This window comes from Columba livia, chromosome 1, assembly GCF_036013475.1.
Source record: "Columba livia isolate bColLiv1 breed racing homer chromosome 1, bColLiv1.pat.W.v2, whole genome shotgun sequence".
Lineage (NCBI taxonomy): Eukaryota > Metazoa > Chordata > Aves > Columbiformes > Columbidae > Columba > Columba livia.
In genome coordinates this window covers 210,054,040-210,079,156 of record NC_088602.1, presented here as the reverse complement: position 1 = coordinate 210,079,156, position 25,117 = coordinate 210,054,040, and the positions used below count along the sequence as shown (strand labels likewise).

The following is a 25,117-nucleotide window of genomic DNA, read 5'->3' as shown; positions in this document are numbered from 1 at the left end:
ACTTCGTGCAATGACCAAGCTGAACTGGAGCGAGCTGGCACACATGGCCGCGTCCCTCACACAATGACATGGCAAATCCAAAACGTAAGCATGTGGAGATCTTACCAAGATGAGCAACCTTAGCAGCAAGAGCAACTGGGTATGTCACTTTTTTGAGAGGAGGTATTACAGAGACAAAGAGTGCTTCTCATTTACATGTTCTTATTATCCCAACAGAGTTAGTGCCAGTTCACGCCACATCCTTCTTCCTCCCTACGTTTCCGCTTATCATCCCCAGAAACTCCAACTCACCACAACAGCGATGCCAAAATTAGCATGAGCAATCAACACACCTGCAAATCTGATGGTTCATCTATAGACCTTCACTTCAAGCAGCAGCTTCAGAAATTTACACTAATGCACTGGGCTGTGGCCAGGTTAGCTGAGGTACATGGAGTAAAGATGGGGACGGACTTTTGGGCAGGGTCTGTTGCGATAGGACAAGGGATGATGGTTTTAAACTAAAAGAGGGGAGATTCAGGCCAGACGTGAGGAAGAAATTGTTGGCCCTGAGGGTGGTGAGAGCTTGGCCCAGGTTGGCCAGAGAGGTGGTAGATGAACCATCCCTGGAGACATCCCAGGCCAGGCTGGATGGGGCTCTGAGCAACCTGAGCTGGTGAAGACGTCCCTGCTCATGGCACAGGGCTGGGCTAGATGAGCTTTGAAGGTCCTTTCCAACCCAGACTATTCTATGATCTCCTAACCAGGCTGTGCCATCAGCAGCCTCAGCAGAGGACCAAACCCAGACACCGGGGCCTGTTACTGGTGCTCTGCAAAATGGGGACACAACTCTACCTGCTGATGGTCATCTGAATCCAGCTGCCCCGAAGGCAGCAAGCGCTGCAGGTGGACACGGTACCCCGTCACCCTTCCTGTAGCTGGCATCCACGTGAGTCGCAGCGAGCTGTGGCTGTGCTCACTGACATACAGATCCTGGGGACCGATGATCTTCTCAGCTGAAAAAAAAACAAAAAAAGAAAGAAAAGGACCTTTGGTTTGGACTGTGATGGCACCGGTGCTGGAAACATGCAAGTTGTTCATTGATGGAGTCAATGTATTCAATACAGAGAAAGCCTTGGGTATAGATGGCACCCACTTAGACCAAGTGTGCTGGAGCAGCTGTGATTTGTTTCCAGGCCAGAGTCATGCAAGAAGGTTTTCTTTTGGGAAACTACATTTTCAGCACAAGAAAGGAAAAAACAAACCAACAAACAAACCAACTAACCTGGTTCTGGCTACATTCTCCCTGTGAATGCTTAATGCATAGGACGTCAGCTCCTTCCTGCCCTTCTTCCTGCCACCAGAGAATATTCAGCCAGAAAGCCTGAACATCACATGGATCACCGCAGGAAGTCATGATGTTACAGAACCATGGATGGAAGGAGAGAGAGAGGGAAGGAAGGAGGGAGAGAGAGAGAGAGAGAAGGAGAGAGAGAAGGGAGAGAGAGAGAGAGAGAGAGAGAGAGGAGAGAGAGAGAAGGAGAGAGAGAAGGAGAGAGAGAAGGAGAGAGAGAAGGAGAGAGAGAAGGAGAGAGAGAAGGAGAGAGAGAAGGAGAGAGAGAAGGAGAGAGAGAAGGAGAGAGAGAAGGAGAGAGAGAAGGAGAGAGAGAAGGAGAGAGAGAAGGAGAGAGAGAAGGAGAGAGAGAAGGAGAGAGAGAAGGAGAGAGAGAAGGAGAGAGAGAAGGAGAGAGAGAAGGAGAGAGAGAAGGAGAGAGAGAAGGAGAGAGAGAAGGAGAGAGAGAAGGAGAGAGAGAAGGAGAGAGAGAAGGAGAGAGAGAAGGAGAGAGAGAAGGAGAGAGAGAAGGAGAGAGAGAAGGAGAGAGAGAAGGAGAGAGAGAAGGAGAGAGAGAAGGAGAGAGAGAGAGAGAGAGAGAGAGAAAGAAAGAGAGAGAGAAAGAAAGAGAGAGAGAAAGAAAGAGAGAGAGAAAGAAAGAGAGAGAGAAAGAGAAGAGAGAAAGAGAGAGAGAGAGAGAAAGAGAGAGAGAAAGAGAGAGAGAAAGAGAGAGAGAAAGAGAGAGAGAGAAGAGAGAGAGAAAGAGAGAGAGAAAGAGAGAGAGAAAGAGAGAGAGAAAGAGAGAGAGAAGAGAGAGAGAGAAAGAGAGAGAGAAAGAGAGAGAGAAAGAGAGAGAGAAAGAGTGGAAGAGAAAGAGTGGAAGAGAAAGAGAAAGGCAAAGGCAATGGCAAAGGAAGACCCTCTAGTGACTTGGATGAAGTTCCTCCAAACTCTATCCCAAGCTTTTAACTCATCTTTTCATGAGTTTGAGTGCCAAGAGTGGGGCAGAAATTCATTGCTGTCACCTCTGGATTTGCTGCAACGTCGGTATCTGTTTGGGCAGAGATCCAGATGTCTTTGAAAAACTCTTTAGCTGTTCTTAGAATCTTCTGCAAGGAAAGAAGTTCTTCCTGAGATGTGCTGTTGGAGTTCACCATGAAAAGCCCGTCATGAAAGCCCCCAAGGGTTAGAAATGTTGCCACAGCCTATTGCTGCTCCTTTTGTTTGAACCAGCAGCAAGACTTTCAGTGTCTGGTATCACCAGACAAACCACGGAGATGCAAACACAAACAAAATGCACAGGACTATTGCCCCCAAGAAACAGGTGTTACATGAGCTAGATGAGGTTCTGAGGGACATGGTTTAGTGACAGTGTTGGGTCAATGGTTGGACTCAATGATCTTGAGGGTCTTTTCCAACCTAAATGATTCTATGAGCTGGTTGCTCCTCCAGGGTCATCCAACCACTATAACTCCTTTGTGATGAGCAGAGGGGATGTGGAAGGTCCATCTCAACAGTGTAGATGGCACATCCAGGGACTGGGAAGGGGCTGGTTTGAGCAGGTGGAAAGTAGGATAAAGGGAGAGCCCTGACGCACCTTGGACAGTCTGTTTGATGGGTCGTGGTGGCTCTGAGGCAGTGAAGCAGAGCCTTCGAGAGAGTTTGGGTGCCACTTTGGTGAGCAGGTGGAAATCTTCAACATAAAGCACGTGTTCTGCAGTGGGCTCTGAAGCTATTTTTTTCAGTTCATTCTTGTCGGCATCCTTAATTCCTAGAAGAAGAAAAGAAGAGGAAAGGAGGACACCAAACACCATCCCTGAGGCAGGCCAGGCCTTGGCAAGGGCTGTCAAGAGCAAGCAGGAGCAATGTTTTGGCCTTTGAGTTTCACACCAACTTTGCGGTCACACTACCGTGGTGAAGGATGGAACGAGGAATGGACACTCAAGTTTTCCCCAGAGGCATGTTAGAGGCTGACCCAGTAGACTTGGCTGCTAATGGGCCCAGAGGTGGAAAGCTCTCTTGGGGTGGAAAGTGGAAAGGAGCAGGGTAGGATCTGGCCTCATCCTTCCCATTGGATCCAGAGACATTTCTGTCCTTCTGGTGGATGAACAGACAACAGGACTTTGAGAGTTTTTGTGGAAATTGCAGGGTTTTCCTGGGGTTGAAATAAAAAATGGGGTGGGGGAGAGGGTAACCCAATAAACAAACCCTCCCTAATTTTCACCTCACATTTGTCCAAATTGACTTGGTTTCTCCCTATAAACACCACTTCCATCCTCTTTTTTCCCCCTGAAATGTTTGGTGAAGAGAAGGATTTGATCTGTAATAAATGGCTGTATTTATATCTTGGGGATGGGGGAGCAATTGAAACTCTTCCTTGCCAATGGAATTATTCTGATGGACATTTTTAAGATAGCTGAAGTCGGTCTCTAAATCCCATTAAAAGAAACCTTCAAAAGTAAAACCATTTCATTTTTGAAAATGTCACATCAAAACATTTTGACTTTTATGGAACTATTTATTGAACTCCTCCTGAATTCGCAAGTAATTTTGACAGATGCAAAACCGCAGATTTCCACTGAATAAATCAGCTATTGACAACAACAACAAAAATATACAAGCACAGCACAGATGTGTTTTTACTGTACTTGCAGCAGTTTTAGTGGCTGAGCCTGGGGACAGGTACAGTTTTTAGAGGAGATGGATGTCGTGTATCAAGAATATTCCCCAGTGCTGGTGCATACGCAGTATTGGGTGGTGATACTCCATGTAACTTAGCATGTCCATACGTACCTACAGCAAACACCGTCACCCCCCTGTCCTGCAGGACCTGGGCTTTGTCTTCAACTGAGTCGCTGGATTTCCCATCCGTGATCAAAACAACGACCTACAAGAATTGGCATAAGAGCCAGAGAGTGGAAGAGTGCAACCTCACAGAGACAGGTGCAGGATTTTAACACTGAGAAGCCAGACCTTGGATGGAGTCCCTCTCTCTAAAGGGATGGGCACTTGAAAATAAATCCTCCGATAACCCACACCTCTGCAGTAACTCAGATGAAATCAGCTTTCATGAGCATGAGATGGGAAGGAAGCAGAGCATAAATGTTGTAGGTGCCTGCCTCTTTCTATTACCAATAAAGTGACCTGAAGCTGAGTGAGCTCCTAAACGTGGTACCTCAGCTCCAAGCTAAAAATCAGATGGGATAAATAAAAACCAAATGGCTCATTCATGCCTTCTGGTGAAAAAGTTAGAGGTCTGATCCCTACTGAGGATGACACCAGGGAAGTCATCACGGAAGGTCGCTTACCTTTGCTGCATCCTCTCGCAGCGTGTCCAGGCGAGACATGGCGTGAGCGGCAAACACCAGGGCTGACCCTGTTTTTAAGCTGCCGCCTTTGAGAGAGAGACCCTGAATGGCCACCAGCATTTCTTCCATGCTCACATAATCTGTGAGCTCAATACTCATCCTGGGAATGAGAAATCGGGGAACAAGGGTGAATAAGGAGCAAGAGAACACTGTTGTCACAGCAAGGATGCGTTGATAAGAGTTATGACCAGCAATAATGTTGAGATTTAGCTGGTCACACTACGCTTATATGTAGGCAAGGAGTCCTCTTCACAGTGGCCAACAGAGTCCAGGGTATGAGCCACAGAGCCCCATTACCATAAAACACTGTGTAAAAATGGATGGTGGGGAATTTCTTGTGGCTGCATTAAACACCAACCTCCTTATGCAGAAAGAGTTCTCCATGACCAAGCACCTCTAGACTCTGGTGACACTGCTGGGGGTTGAACTCCTGCTCTGCTCTTGCAAGGGTTCAGCAGAGCAGCAAAAGCTCTTTAACCACGTGGACATGATCGTCCATCTAGAGCCAGAGGATTATAAAAACCTGCGTACTGGTGGTAGAGGATAGACTGACCCACCTTGGTTTCTCCCCATAGAGTGCCACCGCCAGCCGGATGCCTCCTTTGCCTATCACCATGTTCTCAAAGGAGCGGGCCATGCTGCTGATGAAGTCCTTGACCAGCCGAGAGCTCTCCTTCCTTGTGCCCTGTGACTGCCCCACAAGGAACAAAATGTCGGCTGCCTCTGCCGTTCTGCACGCTGGGGGAGAAGAGGGGTAGGAAGACTCATCCCATGCCATGCAATCAGCCAGCCAGGAGATCATAGAATCACAGAATGGTTTGGGTTGGAAGGAATTTCAAAGCTCATTCAGTCCAACCCCTGCCATGAGCAGGGACATCTTCAGCAGCTCAGGTTGCTCAGAGCCCCGTCCAGCCTGGCCTGGGATGTCTCCAGGGATGGTTCATCCACCACCTCTCTGGCCAACCTGGACCAGGCTCTCACCACCCTCAGGGGTAACAATTTCTTCCTCATGCCTGGCCTAGATCTCCCTCTTTTAGCTTAAAACCATCACCCCTTGTCCTATGACAACAGGCCCTGCTGAAAAGTCTGTCCCCATCTGTCTTCTCAGCCCCTTTAAGCCCAGAAAGGCCAAAATAAGGTCTCTCCAGAGCCTTCTCTTCTCCAGGCTAAGCAATCCCAACTTGCTCAGCCTGTTGAGATAAAGCCCCCTGAGTCATGCAGACCCCCAAATATCACAGATCAGGAAGAGAGACTATGCTTAGGCCCAATAAAGTGGGTAATCGTGGACTTCCCAGAAGAACAGGCTCTGTAATTTCTTCCTAGTTCCCTGTTTTGCTGCTCCCACCCAGTTTCTCACCTGAGGCACAAACCCTGCGACCCAGATCCATCAAGGCATGCAGGTCTATAGGACATGCTGGAAGCAAGAGGACACCAAGGAGTTTCACATGCCCAGAGGCAGATGCTGACACCTGAACCACACTAACCTGAAACTTGGGAACGTGGCAGCTCTGTCACCCCACCAACCGCCCTGAGCTTCTTGCCATCAGAGTCTTCAGAGTCATCACGAGACACTCACATTGACACAGGGCCACCTGGCCACCCATGCTTTGCCAACACTAAACCAACTAAGTCTTCCAGTCTTGCACGGAGAGGGCACAGGATGCTGCAAGCATTTAGCTCTGCAATGCCATGTTGCCACTGTCTCCAAACATGAAAAGTATCTTGTGCAAAGAGTGAACAATTTGAGTGTTTTTGCTGTAGGAACCAGAGCTATCTGATGACAGCTGGCAGGGAACGGACAGGTGTACAGAGAAATTTGTTTAACAAACATCAAGGCATATTTCCCTTTCCAGTGTTCAGTCTCAATTTAATTTAATTTTCTTTAGGCATCCAATAAATGTATTTCACAGACAGAAATCTGGTGACTTTCAGGGATGCTTAAATTAATGAAGGTTGTAGGAGGGATGTTCAAAATTTTTGTATTCTTTGGTGTTTCTCTCCCTTGCAGATAGATGATGAGTTATTACTGTCGGGTTGTTAAAGAGCAGGCTGTGCTGACTGCTGGAGGAAGACTTTTTGTGTCTTGCTCACCAGGACTGGGCTCAATCTCTTCACACTTCTCTTCAGTTTAATGTCCCTGCTCCTTTGGACCTTACCCAACCAGAGCATTGACTTTCAGTTGCAGGTCTGGAGACCCAGGTTGTTCCAGGTTGCTGGGGGAGATGCACTAGGTGGGTTTCTCATGTTTCTGCTGCAAATGGAAAGCTGTTTTAGCTCAGCCTCTTCAGTTTACCTGGCTTTCTATAAGCATGCTCCCCAAAGGGCTTGGAAACATGTTGGTTTTGTGCTCCCCTTCATTGCTGTGTCCCTGATCAATCCCTTTGGCCGCACAGCAGGATAAAGGATCATTGGCTGGTTATGGATGGATGGCAGTCCAAAGGTCTTTGTTATCCAAGGCGTTTAGTTTCTTCTTCTTTCTTTGTACCTCCTGACACTGAGCTCTTCATGACTTACCAACTCTGCTAACTGCAGGAAAATAACTGGCTCTTTGTTGTTGTTTTTGTTTTAATCATACATAGTTGGGAATATAAAGCACTTTCCCTTGACAAAAATGGGAGACAACTATTTCAATTTTCACCATAAGCTCTTTTTCTACCTGCCACTTCTATTTTGGATCTACCCCTTTTCCCTTGGTTGGGATTCAACATTCCATCTCCCCTAGAAGGACTTGGAGGGAAGGTAAAGCCAGTCCTTGGCTCTGACCTCAGAACTGGTGGAAATCTTCAGCAGCTTCTCAGGGCGACACAAGCTGTATTACCACAAGAAAATCCCAACAAAGGTTCCACAAGATGAAGACCATCCACCAGTCCTCCCTGAGAGACCCGCATTTTTGGCCCTGATCTGGAAAACATGCTCAAAATTCCATTGGTATCAGAGGAACCTTTGCTACCCATTGTCTCCACATCCCAGATCCCTAGAAAGCCTCGTTCATCGTGCTTGGACCCTCAGAGTCTTGCTCGCCCTGCACAATGCTCCTGCCTTCATTTGCATCCAAGGATAATGAGGAAAAAGACAACAAGAGCTCCATGGGATTACAAAGGGCAGGATGGTTCCCCTTTCTTTATAAAGGGGCAATCAGAGCCCATTCTGTGAGCCAGGAGCTCAGCACCTTTCCAGCTTGGCAATGAAACCCGAGAGTCTTTGCTGCTTGGATCAGGTACCTGAAGCTGTCATTGGAAACACGTGGTGTTAAGCATATTTGGATTGGTACCTTCTGGAGAAAATATCAACACAGACAGCTCTATTAATCACAGGGGGATATGATTTTATTTGAAATTTTCCATGCACCTCCAAAATTACCACGTTTCATCAATCACAGGTTTGCCAGAGACATCTGTAAACGTTGATTTATTGCACTGTTCCCAGCTTTGAATTAAATAGAATTATAGTCAAGTATATTGGCTTAATTGATGGACAGGAACTTAATCAAGTTAATTTTGTAGCTGCTGCCAAAGCTCCATTAACTCCTTGTTGAATTTACTGAGTTTCGTCCAGGTGAATTGACACCTTCAAAGCCTGAGGGCTTGTTGCTGTAAGAACAATTTGAAGAGGGAAGAGCCACTGGATCATACCCGGCCCCATGACAGTCCTGGGAGCTCTGGATTAGCTCTGCAGGATGCTCACAATGGTCCTTTGTGCAGGATCCTGAGGCTAAAGACATCATGGAATTATGGAACAGTTTGGGTTGGAAGGAACCTTTCAAGGCCATCCAGTCCAAACCCCTGCCATGAGCAGGGACATCTTCACCCAGATCAGGTTGCCCAGAGCCCCATCCTGCCTGGCCTTGAATATTTCCAAGAATAAGGCATCTTCCACTTCTCTGGGCAACCTATTCCAGTATTTTGGACATGTCATGGATCATGCCATAGCTCCATGAGGTTCTTCTCTGGGGTCTTTTTTTCTCCTGCCTTTTGGCTCCATTCCTTTGTCCCCGAAAGCTCTTTATGGGCTTCAAGGCTTCCTCGATGCCTTTTCTCTCACATCCTCTGTGTGGTGGTTTGTACCAAGCCTTGGAGATCAGATGAGGAATCAAGAGGGGACATGCTTTTCTCTTTCTCCCCACCTTCCTCTGGAGCAGCTGAGATGGGACAGTATTACAGGCAGGACACTGAGGAGAGCCCTGATTTCCTCATAAAACCTAGTGCAGCAAGTCAGGTCCTTTCTGCCTTTGGAGGCCATCTGAGATGCTTTGTTAGCCAGATGATCCCAAACTAAAGGACCCTATGCAGAAGTTACAGGCGTCAGCACTACATCTACAGCATCTGTGTGTCTACCCATGACATTAGCAGAAACAGCTGTTTGGAAAATCTTTGTTTCTCCCTGATGTGTCTCAACATCACCCCCAGCTTCTGTATTCACGTAGCCCACTTGTCACGTACCTTCATGAACAACCGTGACTCTGTACTGCACCACAGCCGCTGCCAGGGCAAAGATCTGGACATATAACATTTTCATGTTCCTTGGGAAGAAGTTCCTTCTTGGTTCCTGGAGTCACCACACAGCCTGGAGAATCATTCATCTGCAGGAGAAAAGAGGCTTTAACACGTGTCATCTGAGTATGATGCTCCCACTTGCCTACAGTGGCAAGGGAAGCTTTTCTCCAGCTACAACAGCTCATCTTGGCTTAGGTAGTCAGCATTAAAGTCCATAAATACACTAATTCCTTCATCTCTTTGCTGATGCTACGGGGCAGAGCTCAGCTTTGCTCCCCCAGCACCTTTCCCTAACAACACCCTTTTCAGGCAACAATCACCTTATGTAATTAAGCCTAAACATGAATATTAGTGGTGTAATGAAAGAGAGAAGCATTTGCTGCCCTAATTACGCAGGAGGGAAAGATCACTAGAAGATCACTGCAGAGAGCAATCACCTGCACTCAAGTCTCTATTAGTCTGTTTTGTGACTAACCTTCAGGTTCCTAAATCCAGGATTAGCTGCCTTGCATTTGCTGCCCTTGGAGATCCAGCCCAACATCACGGGGCAGCCAAAGGGGGATGACAGTTCTGATTATTGCCTATACATGGTTTAGTAACTCCCCAAAACAGTTGCAGAAGTGTTTCTCTGTGAAGCAGAGACTTCTCTCTACAAAGCAACAGAAATGGAGCTGCCAGAAGGGGTTTTATTCTATTTTACTAGGGAAAAATAAAATTGTTCTCCCATTCTTAGTCTCACCTGCTTGTCTTGGACTGAGTAGATTTCACAGGGAGACGTGAACAACTTCCAGGGTGGAAATTAAAGATGAGGTTAAAAGACAAGCTCAATGACTTCACCCAGCCTCACTCTTTGCCAGGGCTGGATTGTTCCTTCCGGTTCACAACATGCAACCTCAAAAACCACGTATTAATAGATGGGGTCCCTTTTGGGAAACAAGGCTGAGTTTCTATGCAACGTCTGGAAAAATCCCACCTAAAAGAACCCTCAAACATGCAAGATGAAAATCAAGTGCATGGAGCAGCCTGGGTTCTGTCTAGACTGCAGGAGCATAAGGGTTGTGGTCACCTTGCCCATCACATCACTCTGAGACCCTCACGACTTAAGTTCCCCTAATGTGTTTTCCATTTATTGTATTCCCCTCTCTTCTCCTAATTGCTGGGTATACTTGGATGTACTGAAGATCTCTGCTGTGCAAGTGGATAACCTGTGCTGTGTCCTTCTTTCCTAACTCCCACCAAAACCACCGTGCAGTGCTGCCATCAGTTGCTGTGGAGATGGCTTCAAAGGAAAAACACTGTGTGACCCCCCAAAAAACAAAGCAAAACAGAAAAAAGGGGAGAGGGAGGGAGGGGGAGGGAGGGAGGGGGAGGGAGGGAGAGGGAGGGAGGGAGAGGGAGGGAGGGAGAGGGAGGGAAAAAATGGAAAGAGAAAGGAAAAAAGGAAAGGGAGAGAGGGGAGAGAGAGAGAGACGAGAGCAGGCTTTTCATCAACAGGAGTAAACAAACTTCTAGAAAATCAAGTAACAGAGGATAAATGCGGAGCTGAAACCCAAGAAAACTAGGTTTTACCCCCACCTCTTTTGTGAAAGTTGCATTGTGAGCTTGAGCAAGATCATGCCCCTCAGATCCCAGCATCCTTCTTGCATGTCCAACCCGACAGCATCCCCTTTTCCCTTCTCATTTAATCCTGTATGATTTAATCACCTGTGCTCAAAATATTTCAACCTTCATTTGTGCAGCTTGTGCACTTTAGGAAGAAAATGAAAATTACGGGCTAGTATTTCATAGTGCAGTTCCATTGACATTAGTAGTGTTGCATATGGTTGAGCTGCACATATGAAGGTTAAAATATTTTGAGCACAGGTGATTAAATTGTACAGCAGTGTCACCAGCCAGTGAAATCTGTGGGCTCCAACCTGGCAGCATCCCATTTTCCCTTATTGTTTAATTCTCGGGTCCATAGGGCAGGGTCTGTCCTGGACCATAACAAGCCCTTCATGGAGAAGGAAGGCAGCAAAGCCTTTGACCAGGTTTCTGAGCTCTGTGTTAACATTATTAAAAACATATGTTCCTCCAGAAATGTTCCTGCACAGACTCTTATTTCAATGTTTTCCCTAAAGTATCTCCTTCCATCCTCTCTTCTCCTCTTCATCCCATCATTCACATCTCTACACTTCCCCCTGCCCAAAATAAAATGCATCACCCCATGGGGTGACCATCCCTGGAGGCCACCAGTGCTCATGGCCCTCATTGCCTTTAGCAGTCACCAAACCACCCCATCTAATTAAGAGAAGACAGACAGTGAATTAACAAGCTCCAAACTCTTTGCCTTCAGAACAGGTTTGTAAGTAGTTTTACCATCAGAGATGAGGGTTGATGTTGGACTCAACCTGAGTCATACCTTCTGCTTTTCCAAATGTGACATTTCATTCTTTCCCACCTCATCCTCTCCATTCCTGCCCTAAATCAAGGATGACATTCCCTTGCTGCTTGACCCTTTAGGATAGAATGAACCCAAAACTCGTGGAAAAAAAGAAATCACTCCGAAAAAGCTTAAATCCTAACAGAAACCTCTATTCCTCTTTGTAATTCCAAAGAAATACTGGTTTATTCTCAAAGAATAAGAGAGTCCATCTAAGATGCCTGTGTGATATGACAAGACATGCGACAACATCATCCCACAGCACATCTCCTGGTGATACCTTGGGAGGGATATGGAGCCAACAAGGGAAATGTGACTCTTCTATTTTTCTTTTCCACCTCTAGTATTGTTTAATGCTTCAGCACTGAGCAAATACAGTAGAAAATGCACGTTAGCACAGTGATAGGAAAATAGTCACATAAGGAATAAATCCTAGAAGACTGTGAGGCAAAGAAAAAGCACAGTTAGCCCCAGGCCATCAGTGAGTAAATGTGAATATTCCTAAAATGCAAAGACCCTGTGGGTGTAGAATGGCTCCGACTCAGAATAGCCACACGTTGAATCCACATTGCAAAGCTGAGGAAAACGATTCAAAAGTGTTTCATAATCTGGATGCCACAAACTAAACCAATTTCCTAGCAGATATGAATTAATATATGCACGTGTGCATGCATTTTGCACTTTAACATGTTCCATTTCTGAATATATCAAATATTTCTAATTTTTATTGCATATATTTTTAAAACTCTAGTTAGAGCTGTGCTCTGTGTTTTAGCAATGAGCTGTAGATGTTGGTCCTTGATGGATGATGGCAGCACATCCAGATTATGGATGATCCCAAATTCAAGGGCGCTATTGTCTGACTTTGAAGGGAAAACGAGTCATTTTCTCTCTTGTTTTTCCCGTTCATGACTCCTTCCAAAATCTCGCTGCATTTAAGGGTTCACTTGGGTTTGAAACACCAACTCTAGGTAACAAAAGAGAGCATGGGACATGCATATCAGGGTGAAGAGCTTTTCTGCAGCTTCTAGACACTTCACAGAATTGGGATTAGGATTGGAAGGGACCTGGAAAGCTCATCCAGTGCAATCCCCCCATGGAGCAGGAACACCCAGATGAGGTTACACAGGAAGGTGTCCAGGCGGGTTGGAATGTCTGCAGAGAAGGAGACTCCACAACCTCCCTGGGCAGCCTGGGCCAGGCTCTGCCGCCCTCACCAGGAACAAGTTTCTTCTCACATTGAAATGGAACCTCTTGTATTCCAGTTTGAACCCATTACCCCTTGTCCTATCATTGGTTGTCACTGAGAAGAGCCTGGCTCCATCCTCCTGACACTCACCCTTTATATATCTGTAACCATGAATGAGTCCCACCTCAGTGTCCTCTTGTCCAGCTCCAGAGCCCCAGCTCCCTCAGCCTTTCCTCACACGGGAGATGCTCCACTCCCTGCAGCATCTTGGTGGCTGCGCTGGACTCTCTCCAGCAGTTCCCTGTCCTGCTGGAACTGAGGGGCCACAGCTGGACACAATATTCCAGATGTGGTCTCCCCAGGGCAGAGCAGAGGGGCAGGAGAACCTCTCTGACCTACTGACCACCCCCTTCTAACACACCCCAGGTGCCATTGGCCTTCCTGGCCACAATGGCCCAGTGCCGGCTCATGGTCATCCTGCTGTCCACCAGGACCCCCAGGTCCACTTACTCCAACACCTCCCTCCATCCACATCCAAGATCACTCCTGGGTTTGCTCCTTCCACGTGCTTCATCTTTCTGGACATATTTTGGGTGATGAGGTTGATGAAGAACTGCCATTTGCTCTACCATAAGTGAACTCAGGGCAGCTGAGTTCATTTAGATTCCACCACAAATCTCATTTTTCTACATTTCATATTAGCAAACTCAAATTCAGCAGGTCTTAGCCGATTTTTGCAGACACTGACTGCCATCAGCCCCCATCAAAGACCTCTTAAAACTGCTACAGAGATCTTTAGAAAAACCTGGTAGGGGCAAGGAAACGACCCCATTAACTTCAGGGTTTTGCAAGGAATCCCAGCAATTTCCTTGATCTTTTACTGCCCCTGGTAAATAATTTATAGGGGCAACTTCTCTGGGTTTTACAGTTCCTTGAACAAATTGCCTCCAAACCCCATAAAGTTGATGGACCAGGTTTTCCCTTTACCTCACCTGGATCAGATGACAGAGCTGTGCGATGCCTGACAAGGTGCAAGAGGGTAAGAGAAGAAAAAAAAATCAGGGTTTATATAGTTGAAGTAGTGTCAGAGGCTGGGTTGTTCCCCTCCATTTATTCTCCCTATGTATATGTTTGCAATAAGCTCTTCCTCCTTTTTCTTTTTCCCAGCCAATTTTGGGATAAATAAATAACCCCTGTCAGCAAGGTCTGAAAGACCCAGTGGATTTTCAGTCTCATCTGGCCAGCGCCTGCCTCCCATTTGCTTTTGGCTCCAGCTGGATCTCACACATCTCCAGCCCCAGGATCATCCACGCCAGATGCTGCTGACTCCATCCACCAAATATCTATCCCTGTTGCTTATAGACACAAAAACTACATTATAGAGCTGCGTCTGGGCATGCATAGCCTTCTTGGAGGACCTATGCAGATCCACATCCCAAAACACAACACCACACCATGGCACATACCACACAAAGACAGATCCTCCGCCTCACAACCTAGCAAAATCTTGAGTTTCAGCCATATCTGGCAAAGGGAAGCAGGTCTCAAATGTTTTCATACAAGTCTCCTGAAAACAGTCAACTAGACACAGGAGGGATATCCTGTTTGTAGCTCTTTCTGAAAGACTGCAGGCTAGCAAAACCTTATATTAGCCAGCAGAGAACCCATTGGGACTTCAGCTACATCTCAACTTACTAGAGATGACTGTACCCAGCACAGCACCCCAGGGCTCCTGTTGATGGAGGTACATCCCAAAATCCTATGGAGAGAGATTCCAGCAGCTCTCTGAAGAGATCACACTGAGATGTGTCATTGAAATATAGAGATTGGCCTGAGCAGAGAATTAATAGGAACTTCAGGATGTGGAAGTACCACAGAGACTGGAAGGAGAAGGGTATGGAGATAGGCCAGCTATTGATGGCACCAATATTAACAGGTCACTGAGATCCGAGCACATCTACATGTAATTTTGCATTATATTTAGATGGGGAAAAACAAGGCCTGGACTGCACTGACTAAAGCAAATGGCAGATTTAAACCATTGAATTTTGGTGGCAAGATAAAAAATAAAGAGGAGCTTGAGGCTTAAGACACCAGCAAAGAGGTCTGAAGAAGAGAAGCTCCAGGGAGACCTTATTGTGGCCTTTCCATACTTAAAAGGGACCCATAAGAGAGATGGAGACAGACTTTTGAGCAAGTCCTGTTGTGATAGGACAAGGGGTGATGGTTTTAAACTAAAAGAGGGAGATTCAGGCTGAACATGAGGAAGGAATTGTTGGCCCTGAGGGTGGTGAGAGCCTGGCCCAGGTTGGCCAGAGAGGTGGTAGATGAACCATCCCTGGAAACATCCCAGGCCAGGCTGGATGGGGCTCTGAGCAACCTGAGCTGGTGAAGATGTCCCTGCTCATGGCAGGGATGGCACTTGGGGAGCTGGGAAGGTCTTTTCCAACCCAAACTATCCTATGATTCCATGAGGCAAAGGATGGAGTAAACCCTAATGGCTCACAGAGGTGGAAAGCAAAGTTCACAACCACTGTCAGCTCCAAAAAGGTACCAGGAGCTCACACAAAAGCAGCACGTTGCCACCAATATAAGAAAAAGTCATGAGACAGGATGGAGATGCAATAGCTGGAGGCAATTAGAGGGTCTATCCATTTTGCAAGCAAATGTGTTCGCAGTTCACTGTTGGAGAAACGCTGATTCTCTCCTTTGATTGTGAAATACTCACATGGAAAAGCCTGGTTTGGGCATTTTTGCAGCCCCTCTCCTGGGATTAGACACTGTTTGCTGCAGGAAAGTTAAATACATTAAACCTCAAGGAAAATGGTAGGTAATGGGAGGCAAAATCTGTTCCTTGCTTAACAGGAATAAGCCTCAGGGAATCAAAAGTTTACAGTTTCTTTTTTAATGGAGTTAATAGATTTTTATGGTAATTGCTTTCTTTCTAAATCCCCTGAATACAGATTTTAAGGTGTTTTTGTAAAGAAATATGAATGCATTGACTTGTTGGTAACTGGAAGCACACTCCCAAAAAGCATGGGACTCTACAGGATCACCTGGAGGGGATGATCTGTGGGGTGGAGATGCTCCCTTTGCAAGAGAAGGTGCAAAACAGTACCAAAACCAGAGATCTTGGGTACCAGATGCCACGTGTGCCCTGATTGCCTTGATCCCAGCACTGGGCTCTCCAAAAAGTCAGGATGGGTGCATGGTTGGGTGGATCTGGTTCCTAAGATCACCAACATCAGACCATCTACTAGAAGTGGCTGCTGAGAAGTGATTGTTGTTTGCCCCCCAAAACAACCTGCAAGCTCTGCAGCAATAGATGTTAAACACCCAAGGCACCTCTGTCCACCAGGACCCCTCACATCCCTGCCCAGTACATAAAATCATAGAATCATGGAATCATTTTAGTTGGAAAAGACCCTCAGGGTCATAGAGTCCAACCGTTAACCCAACACTGCCATGTATTGGGTCCATCTCTAAGCCATGTTCCTAAGAACCTCATCTCCACATGTTTTAAACCCCTCCAGGGATGGTGACTCCAGCACTGCCCTGGGCAGCCTGTTCCAATGCCCAACAACGCTTTCCAGGAAGAATTTTTTCGTAACATCTGGGTAACACACAGCCCTGTTTTGCCCATTACCAGCTTGCCCAGGGCTAGTAGGTTGGACAGAAGAGGGGAAGGAAGCTGAGCTCTCCAAAGAGCCATACCAGGTCCCTGACATTCAGCCATCATTCAGATTTGGCAAAGAAAGTGCAATGGTCCCTGCACAGCAAAGATGACCACAGACCCTCATAGCATTCTGGTTGCAGTGCTCTCCATGAGGGGTTAAATGTGATTACACCCATGTAACAATCATCCCTTCATGCCCCAGGTAGCTGAATTTGGCTTTGTGCTTTTTAGACCAAAGCTTGAATTCTGATCCAGCACCATCCTGGGTCAAGGTGTGACCAAAGTAAAAGTCCAAGAAGGGAGACAGAAGAGCATGGGTTGTTCTGCCTGGAGAAGAGAAGCTCCAGGGAGACTCTATTGTGGCCTTTCTGTATTTAAAAGGGGCTGAGAAGAAAGATGGGGACAGACTTTTGAGCAGGGCCTGTTGTGATAGGACAAGTGGTGATGGTTTTAAACTAAAAGAAGGGAGATTCAGGCTGGACATGAGGGTGGTAAAATACTGGCCCAGGTTGGCCAGAGAGGTGGTGGATGAACCATCCCTGGAGACATCCCAGGCCAGGCTGGACGGGGCTCTGAGCAACCTGAGCTGCTGAAGATGTCCCTGCTCATGGCAGGGGGTTGGACTGGATGAGCTTTAAGGCCCCTTCAACCCAAACCATTCTGTGATTCTATGGGTTAGGGTGTACCTAATGCAGACACCCACACAGCAGAAGCTGGTGGTGCCATGATGGCATTAGAAGAAAGGGGTGACAGCTCTGGTGGCAAATGACCTCCTTGGAGGAGAAAACACCACATCCTCAGACCTGCAGCTCCACTCCACTTCTAAAGGTGCATTGATTCACCTTGTTCTCCTGGAAGACCTCCCTCTCAGCTGCAGGCAATTCTGCCATGAAACGGAAGAATTTTAAAGCAAGAAACCATTTTCCATGGAGCATTTTTACCCACACACTGCAGCGTGGAGCTGTTTAAACAGCAGTGTCAGCAATCATGAGAAACTGCTGCTCCTTGCAGAATGGGTAAATAGTTCCCCCCCATCCTCTCAGAGCAAGAGCTTTGAGAAAGTGTTTTGTTGGGCCCCTTTTTTTTTAATAAATAGCATTGATTTCCTGATTTAAAGTGGTTGCACTGTGTAGTAATGTTTAACAGAGATGATGGGGAGAGGAAGGGGGTAAATCTTGTGAGGCTGCTCAATAAAAGAAGATGAAGTGAGAGCTGGAGGAAGCCTATTTTCTGCCTCAGCACCCACCTGAACGTGCCTGGCTTGTTCAAACACAGTGTCCCACAAGAGCTACTGGCCAACCAGTCCCACCAATTTGAGGTTTGGACCCCAGAGTTGTTGTTTCCCCAGGAAATGTGGTGGAGAGACATGGAGCATGTATAAAAGGAGCTGGATTAACATCTCAGTAGGTCTCCTGAGAACATAGCAAGAGTTGGCTCTGAGTCTCCTGGGAGGTAGGAGATGTGGCATTGGCAGGTTGCTACCCCACCTTTTCCACATCCTTCAGGCCCCAGCACAGCTCCAATATCCTCCTCCACAACTCTTGCAGTTGTTCACATGGGGGTAACACAACACAGAGCCAAGCACAGGCTAGGATTTGCTCAAATCTGATGGAAACAGCCAATTAAGGGCAAAGCTTCATAGACGAGAGACCTCCTTGGGTTTTTGGCCATTTCCCACTAGGGAGAGGGCAGCAACACTGATGAAAAGGTGACAAGTAGCTGGAGATAACCAGCAGGTGACACTTCTTCCTCTAGTATGATACAACTTGCAAAATCATGTCCAATTTGGGCTGGTTTTGCCATCTTCCACCTCCTGCAGAAACTACCCAAGCACCATCTAGGAACATTGGATGGAACATTTTAGCTTAGAAGCACCACGGAGAAAAGCAGAAAAATACTTCACAAGTCCTGGAAACAAAAGATAGACCCTCCTCTCTTTTCCCCTGTGCCACGGTGATTCCCTACACATCAGGTTTTCACATTAACAGTAGTAAAAATACCTTCTTAGCTAAATTTAGAAACTTTTCCAAGCAGAAAGTTACAGTTGGATAGTGGTTGTGAAGATCAGCTCCAGCCAATCTCTTGCCTCCCCTCCAAGATACCCAGTTTTGGGGGGATTGATGTTTTCGCTCATGTAACTGTTGCAAAAAGCAAAGGCAGGTTTGCTGCCCACCCCCAATCTCTCTTTCATTTAAAAAACACCAAAAGCACACTGAAGGTTTGGGGTGGATAACTCTGAAGGAGGGTTTTGCTGGAAATCACTGCTAATCAGAGGTCTACATGAAATGAATGGGCTCTGCTTCAACCCCAGCAGCCTCCCCACTGGGTTTCTGATCCTAATACAGCCTTTGATAGCATCACCTGGGCACGTGCCAGCTGAGAAGCATCACAATGAGAATCCTACTTTAAAAAAAATGAATAATACACTTGAAAGCAAAAAAGCTGAAGGAGGCAAGTAATAACCATCAGTCAGTCGGTACAATCCCAGAAACAGGGAACGCCTTGAAACCAACTTCAACATTTTGCCACCTCTGTACACTTTCATTCTGAGCTTTGAAATGAACCACCCCGCAAGACATCCCATGTGTGGCATGAAGACACCCACCAAACAGGTATCATAGTTTTAAGGATAATTGCAGTTTCTTCACCCTACTGTAATCTGGGGCATTCACAAAATGATGCTTGTTAATCTGTCTTCCCATAATGGAGGTGAAAGGTCTGTGCCATGGGATTATGTATCGGCAGAGTCAAAGGCAACATTTCCAGGTGGATGTTACAGACAAGGAGAATCAATAGATGGTGGTGGGGGTGGGGAAAAAAAAAAAAAAAAGAAAGAAGAAAAAAAGAAGCTTAAGAAGTCAATTGATGAAGGGGTTGACTGGTTGACTGCTTGGCTGGCAGCCAGGACTGCATTTCTCAGGTTACTCACACTCAGGCTGGATCTTTTCCAAGAGGTTATTCACATTGCAAAGTGCTCCTTGGAATGACTAAGGGAGCCGGGACAAAGGAAACAAAAGATGACAGCCTGAAGGCCGGATCCCCTGGGAGCCTCTTGGTTTCATGGCAGGATAAATTCTCCAAGCAGATCCCTGTTGTCTATGGGGAGATGCCATTTCACTACCTCCAGCTGATTTACTTGACTTTTGTTGGAACAAGGACCATGGCTGAGCATGGCAGGAGCAAGTAAGGGAAGAAAGGCTGGTGCATGGGAATTGCAAACATCCATCCCCTGCTCAGAACCCTCTGTGGGAAGCCTGATCCTGGCCATCTGCTCCTCCAACCCCCTGCAACCCCACAGAGATCCCCCAGGACCTACACCCTATGTCCCCCATGCTGGTCAGGAGTCAACCTCAATGAGGTACCACAAGCCTGCCATCAAAGATGACCCCTAAGAGGTACATTTGTACAAAGCCTCCTATAATGATGATAGGCCCTAAATATCCCCTGTAGTCTCTTGACATGATCCTGATCTTTCCTATGTGGACAGTCTGAGAGAGTTGGGGTGTTCAGCCTGAGGAAGAGAAGGCTCTGGGGACACCTCATTGTGGCCTTTCCAGACTTAAAAGGGTCCCATTAAGAAAGATGGGGACCGACTTTGGAGCAGGGCCTGTCATGATAGGACAAGGGGTGATGGTTTTAAGCTAAAGGAGGGAGATTCAGGCTGGACACAAGGAAGAAATTGTTGACCCTGATGGTGGTGAGAGCCTGGCCCAGGTTGGGCAGAGAGGTGGTGGATGAGACATCCCTGGAGACATCCCAGGCCAGGCTGGACGGGGCTCTGAGCAACCTGAGCTGGTGAAGATGTCCCTGCTCATGGCAGGGGTGGCACTGGATGAGCTGTGAAGGTCCCTTCAACCTGAACTGTTCTAGGATTCCCTGATGCTAATTCTGGCTGCCTTCTTGTGTTGACACTCCCTACTGAAAGGGTTGGTGCCACCATAAAGCTCAGCCTTAGTTTCTATTGAACAAGTGAAACCCTTCCCAAACGCACTTTCCCAAACACACCTTCCCATCTTCCCCTGGCTTTTGCAGGCTGCTGAGATGGTACAATTAGGTAAGCACCCTGATTTTTGACTCTTTTTGTCTCCCAGGTCTCTTGTGCAGCACTTGGCTGAGTTGCTGGGGTATTAATGCAAGTGTGTTGTGACAGACAGACACCTCCCTAAACAGACAGCACTGCTATAATTTGCCATTTTCCTATATGCCTTTTTAAAAAAACTCTTTACAAACTTGCCATCTGGTGCAATTGTAGCTTATACCCACCATAAACTGTTAATGGTTAAGGACAACAGAACTGGCTCCCCGTACCCATCCAGATGGGTTGGGCTTTCATGGACTGACCGTACAAACAAAACCAGTTGATGAGGTGCTGATGAGCAAGTTGCACAAACAGCAGTAAAACCTTCCCAGAAAGCACTTATCTGTCGCACAAGGTCACAACTTGGCCCCTACCCCAGGATGCCTTGGTGACCCTGGCCCACTTCCATCACTCACTCCACTGGGGCACCCCAGGATGCTCCCACAAAAACTCCCATAGATGCAGCTAGACCCATTTTGGATGTTTCTCTCGATTTCTCACACTCTCCCAGGAGTAACTGCTAGGTCAGTGCTCCCTCAAGACACAGGGGAAGGAGGATTTATGGGCAGAGAACTGGAGAGGCTGAGTCAGGGGCACCCAGTCCCCAGCCAAGGCAAGAGCATCTTCCCCTAGGCATGGCAAGAGCACCCAGTCCCCAAGCTGGAGCCCTCAGCAGCCAACAGACAGGGTCCATGGGAGGATTTGAACCCAAATCTCTCACTTTTTACATAATTTTTGATATTGTCTTCCTTCCACTCGAACGTGAGGCCTGAGAAGAACACATTGCCCACCTTTCACCAGCACCTGCACCACCTCCCAGTCACCGCAGCAAGCTGGAAACATCCCTCATCCCAGCAAACAGTCGCACGCCGCAGCTACACTCATCCATCCTTTCCTCGCTTCCCCAGCGGGCTTTCCCATTCAGACAGACCCGTGCTGGCAGTTTGAACAGCCCTGGTCCCTGCCAGCTACAGGAAAAGTCCTTTTTCCAGAGCACAGACCTGAAAAATCCCTGAATTATATCTTTGCTCTGGCTCCAGTTCTGCTCCCCACCATGGCTGCAAAGCCTTGGGTGGTGACAGGGTGAACTTCTGTATGCAGCCTTGGCCAGGAGTCTACATGGCCAGGCAAGCGAGTTGGAGATGTCCTCCTACATTTCTCCTCTTTCCCTTGTCCTTTATTTGGAAAGAGCAGGGCCAGAGGAACAAACCTGGCGGTGAGGCACTATTTGGGACAGAAAGATCTGAAATCTGAGCTAAGCCAAGCTTGGAAAAGCTAGGTGGAAAAAGACGACAAGCTTTCACACACATAAACCAAACCTTCTTTCAGTCATGAGCCCCAACGCAATATTTAAGGCCAGAGAGAACTGAGAACTGCTCTGGTGAGAAACCCCTGAGCAGCTGCTGTTCAGAGTCTGGAGAAGAAACATCACCCCAACCATTCCCAGTCCTGCACCATATTCCACCCTCAGCCAGGCTGAGGACAGTGCCAGGACATGCAGGTGAGGACATGTTCCCATATTCATGTCCCAAACCTTAAAACATAACCACAGGCACCTCCTGACCCAATACATCTCCACATGCACAACCTGACCTGATGCTACTCATGGCACTGGAGATGTCTGCAGATGGGGCCACCACTGAAGAAGCATTGGGGACCCCAAATAGCATCAACCGTCCCCTTTCTGCTCCTCCTGACACATGTAATATCACAATGTACAGGGCAATTTCTGCAGACTCCATCCTACAAACCAGCCTCCTTGTTAGAGCCACAAAGACTTTTCAGTCACCCCACGAATCATCTGCTTGGTGGCTAATTTTCTTATCTCCCCAGGAGAAAGGCACGTACTTGTAATTCTTGATTGCAAGCAGAAATTACAATATTTTGGGCCTATGATGGATAGCAGCCAAACAAAATTGCTAAGCACCACTGTTAGCTGTGAGACACCATTTCAGCATCTACAAGGGTAATAAGAATGGGTGGACTGATGCTGAAGGACCTCAATCACCATAACCATGGGTGCTATTGAAGCAGGAAAAACCTGGGCTGTGTGAATTGTTGTGGGGTCGGGAAAGGAGCAGATCCATAACTCAGAGCTGCATGTCTCTGGTTTGTACAGTCAACACATTCATTGCAACGCTACAACCTTTGCAACCCAGCCCGGCCCAGCAGAATCCAGCCCTCAATATGTAACTTTTCCCCTTGAAATCATTCAACTTCCCCAATTCGGAATGAACACAGACCAACCCTTTCTGCTGCTTCTCCCATAACTCACTGTAATATTCATTTTATCTGGAGTTAAAACCAGTCCCAGGGGGTGGGATCTGCTCCGTTGTTGTTATAGCTTTGACCCAGGAGTTGCTTTCAGCACTTGCTATTTTATAAACATCCACCTCTCACAATCCAGCTGAGATTAGAAGGAAAATATAGCTCCTTATTCCACCGGTGGGAAGGTTATTTGGGCCAGATTCTGCCTATTGCAATGCTTGGACCTCCTGGGTGTATCAAAGGAGGCAACAGGAACACATTTCCTCCCAGAAATCCTCCAAAACCCCTAAAACAACCCACCATGTGCTGCATGCCACAGCACTTTTTCACAGCTTCTCCGTGCCTCTGAGACCAGCTGATGCCCCTGAGCCACCTCCCATGACGAGAAGCACAAAGTCACCCCAAAAATAGAGATTTTGAAGAGGCTTTGGGCATCTCAGGCACTTCTGAGGCAGCAGCGAGGGGTTTGCTTGTGCAAGGCACAGAGAAGCTGGGATGCGATTTGCAGCCCCAGGCGCTGCCCCCTCCTCATCCTCCCCAGACTGTTTTTATATCTTTCGCACTGCAGTTCATTCAACTGCAACCTGAGAATGGTGAGAGTGGGGGAAAAAAACACCACCACACAACGGAGCATACAAAACCCGATATCTGGACAGACAGACGGCTACAGATAGCCGGTGCTGCTTACCTGGGCGAAGTTACTGCATGTTGGCTTCTCCTGGTGGGGCAAGAAGGTCCGACGGCCCCAGAAATGGGTGGCTGTGTCAGCTGGGCTGCAGTAAAACTCCTGGAATGCTTGGAAGAAGTAGTTATGAGGCAGGAGGAGGGGCTGCTCCAGTCATCTCCCCCCCTTCCACCTCCAACTCCTTCTCCGCGGGCCAGCAGCTGGGACCGAGGCAGTGGAGGGGAGGATGGGATGGGGATGCCACCCCACATGCTTTTGGTAGGAATGTGGGAGTGAAGAGGGGGGGAGAAAAGGAAAATAATAATAATAATAATAATAATAATAATATAATCTTTACCTTGTGGGCATAAAATAATAATAAAATAACTGGGATGTTTGCAAAGCAAGGGGCCGGCTTAGGGAAAAGATTGGGAGTGGGGAGAGAAAGTCTCTCTGTCCAGGGGGGCAAAGGGTTCAGGCTGGTTATCAGCCCCTGGAGAGGAAGGGGAACGCCAGAAATGGGGTACAAAACTAATTTATGGTTCAAATACAGGGGTCTGACATGATCGTGTGGGTGCTGGAGGGTATGGAGATGCATGAGTCAAGACATTCCAAACAAAAATGCAATTGCTCTTTATTTGTCTTATCTCATAACAGCAGAGAGCTTTCCAAGAGAAGGTCTCTTAGATGGAAGACATCAGCATTGCTTAATTGCAATGAGAAACTGAGGCACAGGGAAGGCAGGTGCCGTTGGTGTCCCATCTCTGGGTTCAAACATCTGGGAAATGACCCTAAAAGGGCCACAAGTGGCACTTTTGTGTCCTGGGCATGGGGATGGGGAGACAACCACGAGGTGAGACAGGCAGATTCTTTTTGCATGGCTGGGAATGGGATGAGATACTGGAGGATGAGGCCCCTTGCTACTGGGAAGAAGATCAGCCCCAAACTGGGTTGCAGGAGCACATCTGACATCCCACCCTCATGGGGAGCACAGGGACACCCCAGCTCCAACCACGTCCTGCACCCATCAAAGCCAGAGGAGCTGCACCCTATGGCAGCCCAGCAGTGGGGTGAAACCCCCCTCCAGCCACCCCTAGAACTTACATCACACAAACAGCGGAGATTTTGGTGCAGGAGACATTAAAGAGAAGAACCAGGGACCCCACACCCCAAACTACAAATGGTTTTGCTGCTTGAAGTGGGGGATCACCTGCGTCTCCTCCCCACACCGATGGTTATTTTGCAGTGCTGGGAACTCTAGACCAAAGAGGAGGTCTCACCATGGTAGGTCCCAACCATCCCTGCAGCCAGTGATCCTCTGGCTAAGAGATAAACAGGCCATAAAGGTCAAAGACATAAAGGAAGAGTGGAAGACAAGAGGCCCCAGGGTGAACAAAGTGTCCTCTGGGCTCCACATTTCATTACAGCTTAAGGCACCATCACAGCCCCATTAATAAATACCAGTAGTCTCAAAGGGCTGCTAAAAGACATTGGAATTATTAATCAGCCCTGTTTCCAGGTGTTTAGGCACAGGTTTAAAGGTAAAGGATAGGTGCAGTGCAGCTCTTCCTATCGCTCTGCATCAGCTTAAGCCCGCAGGGAAAACACTTAAGCTGATGTTTCCCCACTCCAGGAAAACATCCCAGG

At 47.4% G+C, this 25,117-nt stretch overlaps 1 protein-coding gene across 2 annotated transcripts in view; it reads right to left on the bottom strand.

Moving 5' to 3' along the window:
* The window catches only part of LOC102087515 (collagen alpha-1(VII) chain), a 120,510-nt gene extending 96,878 nt beyond the window's left edge, over nt 1-23,632 (bottom strand). For both annotated transcript variants that reach the window (XM_065049330.1, XM_065049331.1), the window contains exons 1-7: nt 23,495-23,632; nt 9,120-9,259; nt 5,238-5,418; nt 4,621-4,780; nt 4,106-4,199; nt 2,910-3,083; nt 835-995 (exon numbers count right to left, since the gene is read on the bottom strand). In XM_065049330.1, the coding sequence (XP_064905402.1) occupies nt 835-995; nt 2,910-3,083; nt 4,106-4,199; nt 4,621-4,780; nt 5,238-5,418; nt 9,120-9,195 (846 nt within the window). In that variant the 5' untranslated portion in view covers nt 9,196-9,259; nt 23,495-23,632. The remainder of the gene's footprint in view (nt 1-834; nt 996-2,909; nt 3,084-4,105; nt 4,200-4,620; nt 4,781-5,237; nt 5,419-9,119; nt 9,260-23,494) is intronic.
* Between the last annotated feature and the right edge of the window lie 1,485 nt (nt 23,633-25,117).